Raw genomic sequence first — 11,633 nt, 5'->3', positions numbered from 1 at the left:
AGAGGGAGCTAGAGAGAGAGAGAGAGACAGATGAAAAAAGGGAAATGGTCTGGTGGAGAAGAGACAATGCAAAGTTTGTGTGGGTGGCCTGCCAAGCCTGCAAGAGAAATATCACTCTCACACCTATTCTGGCTCGCAGGATTCCCCATGGCATGAGCATGTCGGCCAAACTGTGACAATCTCTGTCCAATCAAGGCCCTGTGGCCCGTAATTACCGAGCCGTAACCTCCAACAATAAATCATGCATTTCAAAAGCTCATGAGATAATCGGGGGCATTAGAACTACTCTGGTCTGCATCGAGGAGCTTGAGATGTAGTAAATGAAAGATGACTAACAGAAGGAGACCTTTGCGGATTTGGGGCCTAGCACTCTTTCAGATTGAAGTGGCTATTCAAAATAGCTTGAACCTGAAGAGGACAGGTGTTGCATGAAAAATGACTGCTCTGTCACAAAATGTTTGGTTATGCATCCCCAGTTCTTGTCCAAGCAATGAAAAGACGCTACAGTAGAATCTATTTCCACAGATACACTCATTATATCATTATAACTTATTAAATAATTTACCATCACCACAGGTTAGATTAAAAAAAGAGTAATCATGGTAAATGTACACCAGGTGCAAGGTTGAAACTATATGTACAATCATTGTTTTCCTGTTCCACTCAGTATTTGGGAACTGCATAAGTATTACTTAACAAGATGAGTCATTCCTAAATAACATACATTTTAATTTAGACCAGGTTTTTACGGTTGACACAAATTATTGTGTATTATTTTGTGTACAGTGTAATTCTAGAAAAGCTCGCTAGCGTACCCACAAATTATCCAAACAAACTGGACAGGCCCATTTATAATGTCAAAACAACATCTTTAGCAACTTTGACTAAAATTTTATTCACATTCTGGGCATATCTGCACCAAATTTCAATTTTCCATATAATAGCTGTTGCAATAAATTGTTAACCACAATAGGCATTAGTTCACATTTATGCTAACTATGATGGAAAACAGATCCCCACACCATCAGGTAATTTTGCACCCACTAGTATAGCCATTATTTTAGAAATGTCAGCAGCATATGCCCCACTGTGTGCTAATTAAGCTTAATTAATAATTCCATTTGGTATGTGTATAAATATATGAAGCTCTATCATTAGCTCATCCCTGGTAATTAGTGTACTGTTAATCTCCATTGAACACACCTGCTTTTTATAATCTCTTTTGCATATACAGCAGGGTTACATTGAGACAGCTTTCAGATTTGAGGCTTGTGAGGAGAAAGGAAAAGTTGAGATTGGCATGTTGTATCTCCTTCTCAGACCCCACCTCCTCATAGCAATTAACACTCACAAAAACCAATGGAACAACCTGGGCCCGGATTAATAAACTCCTATCACAAGTTATTACATTGAGCCTATTATAGGATCATCCCTGTCCTGTGAATGGATGTCTCCATTTCCTGCCTCTTTGATTCCTCCCTGACTTAATTCACAGTTGGACACTAAGCCGGTCAGGATTTGATCACAATGGATCATATATCCGTTTTTTAAAATGTCTAATAGAAAATGGCATGAGGCATATAGGTAATAGTTGATGGAATAGACATGTAGGTCTAAGACCTAATGTGTATAGAATCACTCAGAGGGAAAGCCATGAGTTCCTGCTAGTGGGATGAGAAAGAGGTTTTGTTTTTAACTGATGAGATTTCCCAGAGGAGAAAACCTTGCACTATAGATATTGGAATTGATTTGCTCCTTTGCAGCGATCCAAATATTTACCTTCTAGCTAATTGCAAGAGGCAAGACCCGTTCAGTGTAGAAAGAACAAGGCTTACCTAGGAGCAATGCATTTTCTTCTATGCCTTTTGGACTGGCGCCCACACTCTCAGTTTAAAAGGTTCAGCTCATTGCAACTGGTTTGTACCAAATTGTCCTGTCCAACCTGGGCTGCTCTCCAAAGTGGGTATGACAAGAGGGTAGACTTGTCGAAATGATACGTTTTAGTGACTGTTGGCAAACAGAATTAGTATCCTCAAGTTATTTCATAATTGAGTTTCAAGATGGATCTCTTCCAAAACCTTTTTTTTTGTACTATTATGGATATTAGTTGTCTGGGACAAGCACTAAATATGCTGCTTTATCATCAGCCTACTTCAAACGAGGGTCAGGGACAAGCTCACAAGTAGATAATCCGTTAAGCCTGACCCGCTCATTTTAACCACTTGAGTCTTTAAGTGAACACATTTTTCTTGATTGCATAATGTGGCTGATAGAATTACTGATTGACTATTTCAAATACACTTGTGAAATCTTTTTCAGTCCCCCTCAGGATTGTTTAACTACATGGATACAAATGTGCAACTCAACCTAGCACTTCCCATAGTTAACAATGACACAAATGAGTGACCACACAGGATGCATTTAACTGCATGTAACTACTTGTATTATTTGCAAATCACAACACATATAGTATAACAATGTATATGATGTGTCTAACTTACATCTGTCTGTGTCTTACAGATCAGGAGCGGATAGGAAAGGACTCAAACTATGAGCAGGAAGGAAAAGTGCAGTTTGTTATTGATGCCGTCTATGCAATGGCTCATGCCCTGCACAATATGCACCAGGAGCTCTGCCCGGGGAAGGTGGGACTCTGTGCTAAAATGGATTCCATCAATGGCACTCATCTGCTCAAGCACATCCGCCGTCTAAACTTTGCAGGTCAGTCACGTTTTTTGATACTGGGATGCATGTTTGTCTTTACTTGGGTACTTTACTTAACTCAAGTCAATTCAGTTTGCGATAATACATTTCTGACACAGTTAACGTACAATTGATCATCAGGCTGGCTCAAAATTAGCTCTTAAATGGTTCTACCGTTATGGAAAAACAAGACAAATTTTCCAGAAATCAATGTCAGTGCTCCATCCGGAAGGATGTCACAATTCCTAAAATGCATCTTGAGGAAAGAGGATCGGAGAACTAGGAAGCTATAGGGAAGGGAGCTGTAATTGAAGATACATATGTGTGTGTGTGTGTGTGTGTGTCATGAACTGTTCCACTCATGTGACAGAGATCATAAAATGCAGCGGTAAAACAAAACAAATGACAGCTGATGCGGCTGTGCTTCACGTCATATTTAATTGACGTCGCTTTAAAATAACCGCTCGGAGTTAAGGATGTCTAATTTTGTTAAATGCCTGTTGCTTCGTCTCCTCTCTCCTCGTGTCATCTCCTCGACTCCTAAGCTCAAATCTCCTGTGGGCGGGACCAACAAGTCAAAGAGGCGAGAAGAGGAATCATGGATGTACAAAACTGGGATTTGGGCTAGTCTGCAGCCAGGCAGCAAGGCTAGCCTCATAGCAGTGAGTCGACATGCTCACAATGACATAATGCTGACGTTACAGTAGGCAGGTATAATGTTTATCATGTTCACCATCTCAGTTTACTGTGTGAACATGCTAATTAGTGCTAAACAAAAGTACAGCTGATGAATCCTATTAGTTTTGCAGGTTATTAGTTGTAAACATAGACTGTATATAAGAAGTGGACAAATCCTCTGTGACGTCACCCATTGGTTTGTGGACTACCATTTTGAAGCCCCAAATTTGTCATTATCTTGTCTTATCTTGATTTTTGGGCCCATGAGTGGGCACAAGGGTGGAACTAAGTTATCAAACACGGTTGCTAGTGCTAGCTAGGTCAGCAAAAATGAACAGCTGACTCCCTGAAGTGTCTCTTAGGACAACCAAATGCTAAGCAAGACATTTGTACAGCCACGCCAAAATGATTGTACATTTCTTTAGTATTACATTACAATGGCAAGGGCTAACTTATTGTACAAATACAATAATTATTGTACACCTGGAAACACTGGAAGATTATGCATTTACTAACCCAATGTATTTAATGTGCTTTGCATTACCTTGAGTGTATTTTTGTCACAATCAGACGTCCAACTTTGTAGATGTCAACATATCATGGGTCACAACTCATCGCCTTAGTTACTTTGTTCTGTTGTATAACCTATTTTCCATCTCTTCCATGTAGCCTTGCATTATACCAAGCTCAGTCAAGTTCACATGCATGACTGACATATTAATAATTGACTGCTTCCACACAAAGAGAAGTGATCCAGAGTTCCATTATATAGACAATGCCTTTCTGAAGCAAAGCAATTAAAGACAATTACAAATTTCTTCTCAGAGACTTGAGTATGCAGTGTTTGTACAGATAAATTATTCATTTAAACTCCTGCTCTTCAAGCTAATTTGTAATTCTAATATCTACTTGTTTTATTGGCAAAATGTCAATTAAATGTTTAATTCATATCTGAGAAGCAAAAGAAATAAATTCCTTCTGAAAATTAAATGAATGATTTGGAAGGCTTTTTATAATGAAAGAGAGGTTGCCGTAGAGAAACCGCTGACATCATCTGGACTGTACCACTGCTGCCAGAGCCAATCACAAACCTTCCGTACAATCTATCTACTGGACACATGAGCAGAACATCTCACTTCTTCATCTTGTTTCTGTCATTTTTTAGCCTAGATTTCACTTAGACATGGAAACGTGTAAAAAATCCCTAGTTAGTTACAATAATAGTAGTTATAGTAGTTATAATAAACAATCCCCTCAACATCTCTGACTTGTTGGGTGATTCCAATGATTATGGTGTTGTTTATTGACGTAGAGAAACATTTGACTACATTTAAAAAAACGGAGCAATAGATAAGCATAGATTTGATTGATGCATCTAGCCACGTTGTCTTAAGATCACATACAGAAAAGAAAATGACTCTTAAGTTGACCTATTTGTTTGATTGTCCTAAAAAAACCTTAAGGTAACCGCTCTTGGTAACCTCGACTGCAGCTTCTGTGTCTGCTGATGTTGGTGGCAACATAGACAATGGCAGTATAGACAATCCTCTCTATACTGTATACATTTTCAATTCTTGAAACTAACACTAACCTACGTAAATAAGCAGAAAATGTCCTCAGTGTCCAAACAGCATTTCTTTAACATTGCACTCAACACTTGTTTGGCCCCCTACTAACTTGAGCTGATACATGTAAGGCCTCTGGGTAAATCAGGTAGAATAAGTAAACAATCCTCCTTCAACAGACCACAACAACAACAACCATTAGGACACCCATAACCTCTAACTTCCCCAGCTGAACTGCTCAGAATCCAGAATCCGTGCAGGAGAAAAACAACTGATGGACTGCTGTTCACAACAGGCAGCGTGTTTGGTCTAGTGGTTATCATGGATTGGGTTTAAAACAACTTCCCTTTTTATCCCAGACAAAACTTCTACACCTGATAGTCTCTGTCTAGATAAATTACGTTTATATAACTAGCTACAGTACAAAGGGATGTGCTAGTTTTCCATTTTGCATGTACTGTACGTCATGTTTTATTCCTTCTATATACAGTATAATTGATTTTTCACACAACTGTGTCTGGCGCTAAGTTTAGAACATGGCAGCTTTTGTTTTCCTCCCTTTTGGTACTGATGTTTGATTTCTTTTGTAAGGAATGTTTAGAGTTTTGGACCAACTAAAACAAAGGATTGTAAGAAAAAAAGAAGATACAGTATGCGTAAAATAACTGTAGGATCGATAAACTGTTCCAAATAGTGAAAAATACAGATATTAATAGAATGGAAGAATGGAAACCAGCCTCTTATTTGAGCGTCTAGATTGGAAGTGCATCCGCAATAGAAATCCTTTTTTTTTCTAAATTATTTGCACATTGAGGACTGAGTGGGTTCAACAAGGGATTTAGCCTGTAAGCAGGGATACGAAGCTCCAGTGCAGTAGATCCTTTTGAGCTGAATTTTGTTCTAACCTGACAAACTGTATTAACGTCACACCACTGAATGACTAGAGGGGTTGCCTTAAGGTTACACTACACTCCATCTAATTGCATCAGCACGCAGCAGTATATTGAACTTGTCCAGATATATATAAAATAACCTAACTGGACTGGTAAGACTGGACTTGCTGGATTGTGCATTATATTTCCAACGACAATATTCATCTCTTTGTTGTGATATTAGTATGTTGCGCACTAGTAAACACACAGCGCGCTCATCCCTTTTTTCTTTAATAAAAAAAGAAAAGTAATCGCGAAAAATAGATGTAAAAGTAGGTCATTTGTTTGTTATTGTGATGAATCATCATTGAGGATGAGCCAGCAAGAATCTATTGTTACACATTTCTGTTTATTGTCAGCAGTTTCAGCAGACATCTGCTGAAAATAATTCCCATTTCTTCCTCTGCAGAGTTGCCCAGCCCTCCAGTGAGACCATATCCTAGCAAATGCATTGTCTCTTAGGTTGCATATGTAATTAAACTCTGAGAAAGGTCAAATGTCAAAGAGCTTCTCAAAAACCAAAGGCGCACATAGTGGCCATACACCTGGCATGCTCACGAAACCATTTATCTCTGATATCTCGGTGGGCTGTCAGGGTCAGGGACACAGTAAGCTAGCTGATGACAGATAACCTTTTAGAAAAGCTGTAAAATAATCCGACAGAAGTATTCGCTCGGCTGGGATATTTTCAGTTGTCTGGGAACATCCGTGTGCTTTTCAGGAGCCTTTATATTGTCTCCATTCACACAGATGTCTCTTAAGTCGTTGCTTTTTCTCTATAGTAAATCACCAACTTTTCAAGTGCTTTTCATTTGCTTATTCAGCAGCAGCCGACAAAGAAGAATCAAACAGCTCCAGTCCATCTTTACGCACTGTTTGAATCTCTTTAGAGATTCACTCTTATTTGTTCCCACCTCTGCATTCAGTGTTCCTAAGAGTTGTTCAGACTTCAATGAGGTTTAACTGTATGAAGCTACTTATCAGCGTTTCATGTCGCTTGCTGTCCTGAAACATGCTTTTGCTATGCCGCAGACTCAAAAGCAGTGGCCTTTTTTGCCGTAATTTTCACCAGGGACAGCTGTTTTGTGTGTGGGATAAAGGCGAGATCTGAGGGTTTCCCGTCGCTGCACTCCTATCTCTCTCTTCCCAAGCGTGTGTATCGTTGTTATTGTTGTGCAACTCAAAAGATGCTTCTAGTACACATGTCTGTTTTTCTTTCACTTGCATGACACCCAGCCCTGTTATTAAAAGAAAATGATATCTGCATTTTAACATGATAAGAATGGACATCTCTGAATACAAAGCCCATTCCTAATATTGTGGTAGCTTAAAAACCTGTTGCGCACACACACCGTAAAGACGTGCAACTACAAATAATATTGATAGGTAAAATAGTGGCTAAGGCAGTTGAACTCAGTGACACAGATAACTATGCCATTATTTGATAAAAGCTTCCCTAATATAAGAGACAGGCGAATTATTTTATGATTCTTATCATATTTTAGTGAGTCATCTCCCTTGGATGTGATCCCGCTCCCGTTGTAAAATGCTATGAAAACAAGACTATGCCACTTCTGAGAGAATAAATACCACAATCCTTCTCTGAAAATGTAAGTTACATTTTTAAATGCATAGTTTTTTAGTTTAATATGGCTATGTTATGGTGGCTAGTGTTAGATTAGGGTTGGGAATTATTGAACAGTATTTCAGTTTAAAAGGAGAAACTAATATCAGCTAATTGGTGACATTTGGAAATGTACAGTACATTAAGCTGATTGAATTTACCACGTGTTACGTATGCTTTGCCCAGTTTGGGAGCACTTGTAGATAGCAAATGCTTATGATTGAGTGTCCGTGCAGATGTTACAAAGGGGAAGAATAGACACACACATTCTTGAAGTGAGTGAAGTGTATCTGTGGTAAATTCTACATGACTTGCCTGCGTTATTAGAAGTAAATGACCAGTGTAGAGGGCAGCAAGCTTTGCTGCCATTCACCAAGGTGTCCCGGTTTTGCGTCCATGCAGAACAAGCACATATTATGTTGAATTACTGATCATACTTGAGTAATTCTTAAGGTGTGTATGTGCAGTAGAAGAGCGAGAGATGGGGGCAATACAACAAGCATTAGGTATTACATATAATCACTAGCACCTCATTAACCCCAACGCTTCTTTGAGAGGAAACGAGCACTGTGGAACAGACGCGCGACCCCTACCTACCCCGTCACATTAGTACACAGCACAATGCAGCGGTGGCACAGGCCTCTGTGGAAATCATTATGCCTCCGACTAGTGAGCGGACTGTTTAGACAAGCAATTTGTGCCACATGACAGGCCTAATTCCTCATCTGCAACTCAAACATTGACCATACTGTCGAAAAAAAGCACCGCTCTCTCCACTCTTAATGAAGAGGACAACACCACTGTCTCCAGAGGAATGACAGAGACTCCGGGTAGTATTCTCCCATAGTGCCTTAATGTGTCAATTAATTACCTAAGACAAAAAAGCAAGATTTGTCTTTTGAATTGGTTTTACCATTATGCATGCCACTGGAGAGGTATGTTGTGCTGTGCAGGCACCAAATACCATCATGTGTCAAAAAGTTTAAAGTTGACCTGTTTTGCTTTTTATGTATTTTGTGTCAAATCTATAATGTTATAATCTTGGCTTTTCATGTTAAACTTAAAATATAGAGGTAAACGTATTTCATAGAAATCCCCAGGTCGCATTGCTGCCGAAACATGTCCGGTTTTGTAATATTTGGTTCAGAAGCCAAAATTTTGTAGATAACCCCTGATAATCCCTGTAATCTTGGCGGCCAATGTGGGTATTTTCTCATCAATTTTGGGTCACATTACTGCTGCAACATGTGTCATATGTCATGTCAAGATTCTTTTTCACGATACAAGGTCCTGCTATATACTCCATAGCAGTCAGTCTCAGGCTCCGAAATAAAACCACAAATGAGATTCCAACAGTGGAGAATTGGGACTCGCAGACATGCACTGACTGACCAATCAGAGCAGACTGGGAAACTTTTTAAAGAGCTTTAAAGGCTTAAAGAGAAAGGCGCTACAACAGAGTTTCTCATACAGAGTATGAATAAGTATGGAAAGTATGGAGCTGAAAATACTACATAAAAGCTCTTCTTTAAGTTGAATTAAAGGGAACTATTGTCATATAAAATAGTTATTCTGGTGTGTTAATAAACACAAAGAAAGATAATTTGCTGTCACACACAAACTACAGCTGCGAAACACCTGATTGGAAAATAAGTAATACATAAAAAATTGCTTTAAGCAGTTATATTTGGTGATAAGCCGCACATATTGTTGCATGTTTGATCTGCGTTTCCCATATTCCAACCGTGTCATTAGTCCTGTATTTAATCCATGGTGGTTATTGCTGCTGTTGCTTATTACTCACATCTCTGATTTATTTTAAGCTGCTGTCATTGCTGTCAGGCATGTATACCTGTGATGAAGAGGGTTTTTTTTCCCTAAGAAAGAGGTTTTCCTGGGGATGCAGCACAGCATCCGATGCAGCACAGCAAAAGCCCTGATCTGATATTGATCTTAATCAACATGTTACAGATGAAATATTAAGAAGAAATGACTGGAAATAGAAGGGATAACAAAATTCAAGGCCTAATTTATGCTCAAACCAAAAGGTTTGCCTCATCACCAAAATTCAGCAACACGGGATTGAACTTGCTGTCGCTCCCAAATTGATTAACAGGTCTTTTAATCAGTTCCAAATTCTTGCTTGCATGTGTTTTTTTCATTTTATTTTTCATGCATGTGTGCGATAAACAAGTAGTGGTAGCAGCAAGTGTTAAGTGTGCATGAAGAAGCAGATTTACAGCAGTGGTAAGAGGGCTGTCAATTTGTGAAAGGTCTTAATTTTGAAAAACAAGCATGACCAAAAGCAATTAAATATAATCATACTGTATAGTATCAGCAGTGTTATGGTGGTAGTGTTGCTGCATTATTCTCTTCAAATCACCAGTGTGGCATTTAGGGTCCATTTTCCTCTTTCTGTGACAGTGTTGTCCATGTGAGCACTTACTGGCTCAAACGCATACAGTTACCCCAACCGTGACAGTGGAGGGCTGACAGCTTCAAAGCGCTCTGAAAAGCTCAGAGAAATTGGAGAAAAGGAGCAAAACAAAAAAAGATTTGGCCTGATTAAAATCTTTGATAGGACATATGACAGTTTACGAATAGTGTTGATGTGGCTAATATTTATATGGAAACATGATGCCTTCCCGCTTTATAGTCACAATAATCCTCCTATGATCACTAACTGCTTTGTGATATGGGCGGCATTGTCACTGAGTGAAACGGTAATGCCATAATCCAGCAGGGCTGACTCATCGAGATGTGGATTAGGGCTCGGCATCCTACAGCGTCGAAACAAAGAGCAAGATCCAAAAAAAAAAATGCATCAGCAGAAATCCGTGAGCATTAATTGGCCACATTTGACTCATTGTTTCAGGGGACTTGATAATAAAACACTAGGGGTTCAGAGCTTTCATCTGTGTTTGAAGGTATACAGGGGGTTGTGACAGCTGAAAAGCAATTAGACAGGAAGTTGCCTCCTTCTCACTTCACAGTGAACCTGCCATGATTGAATGGATTGCTGGACTGGATGTGTGGCTCTCCTTGTTTCCATTGGGGAGCTTACAGATACATCTTTGATTTGTGACACATCAGTACAGCTTGTCTTTAAAAGGCACACACAAATACATTGTCACACATTGCTATCACGATAATAAATCACATGAGGACACATGAGTAATGAGAAAAGTGTCTTTGACCTATGAAAGTCCAACCAGAGAAAACTCTGATATTTGGTAAAGACCTATGGTCATCTTATTTCTGAGCTTTTTGAAATAATTTCTTTCTACAATATTTGCACATGGCAACCACAGTGTTGATGTTTTGGTGGTGGTGGTAGCTCAGTCTGTAGGGAGTTGGGTTGGCAACCGGAGGGATGTTGGTTCAAGTCCCAGTACAGAGTGTGGATTGGTAGCTGGAGAGATGACAGTTCACCTCCTGGGTAAGGCCAGGTCCTCTTTCGAGTGAGGCACTGTACACCCCCACCCCATCCGCACCTGGTGCTGGTACCAGGCAGCCCACTCACTCTGACGTCTCTCCATTTGAGTGTGTATATCTCAGGCCTATGTGGAATGATTTCTGAGTAAACAGAGTGTAAATTGTAATTTCCCCACTGCGGATCAATAAACAGCATACAATGTTATTTGAATTATTAAGGTTAGGAAACTAAAACACTTCATTGAAAATAAGATCTAGTCTCATTATCAGACTGACTTTGTTTCACTAAAGTCATTCATGTTTTGTTTGGGAGGGTGGGGTGTTTTGTTTTGCTCTATCCAATCAGTGACATTGTGTACATTCAACACAGACGCTGTGGTAGCGGTTGCTAACAGCAGCAATTTTTTTTACGACTTTCAAATTCTAACAAAATGTTAATTTTAAGAATAGCTGTCACAAAACTTGTCAGACTAAGTCATTGTCGTTAAATGCCAGTTGCCATTTTTGTTGGTTTTCTACTTTTCATGGATGCAGGTAGGTTGCTAGCTACTTAGTCCATGTTCTTCATCCCATCTCCAAAGCTCTGAGCAGATGATTGTTTCTTCAATCAGTGGAACCAGTAGACTGGTTAAACCCCGCCCACTCTGCCAGCGATTTGATCTTGGTCTGGAAACCTGCACGTTTAATTCTCCTGCT

General features: G+C 39.4%; 1 protein-coding gene across 1 annotated transcript in view; it reads left to right on the top strand.

Annotated features, from left to right (window-relative positions):
* grm4 (glutamate receptor, metabotropic 4) overlaps nt 1–11,633 on the top strand; it is a 206,522-nt gene that overhangs the window by 170,849 nt on the left and 24,040 nt on the right. Inside the window, exon 7 of the mRNA XM_032513076.1 lies at nt 2,521–2,721. Coding sequence (XP_032368967.1) covers nt 2,521–2,721 — 201 coding nt within the window. The remainder of the gene's footprint in view (nt 1–2,520; nt 2,722–11,633) is intronic.

This window comes from Etheostoma spectabile, chromosome 4 (genome assembly GCF_008692095.1).
Source record: "Etheostoma spectabile isolate EspeVRDwgs_2016 chromosome 4, UIUC_Espe_1.0, whole genome shotgun sequence".
Taxonomy (NCBI): Eukaryota; Metazoa; Chordata; class Actinopteri; order Perciformes; family Percidae; genus Etheostoma; species Etheostoma spectabile.
The sequence above is the reverse complement of the archived record's forward strand: the minus strand, read 5'-3'. Positions and strand labels throughout refer to the sequence as shown.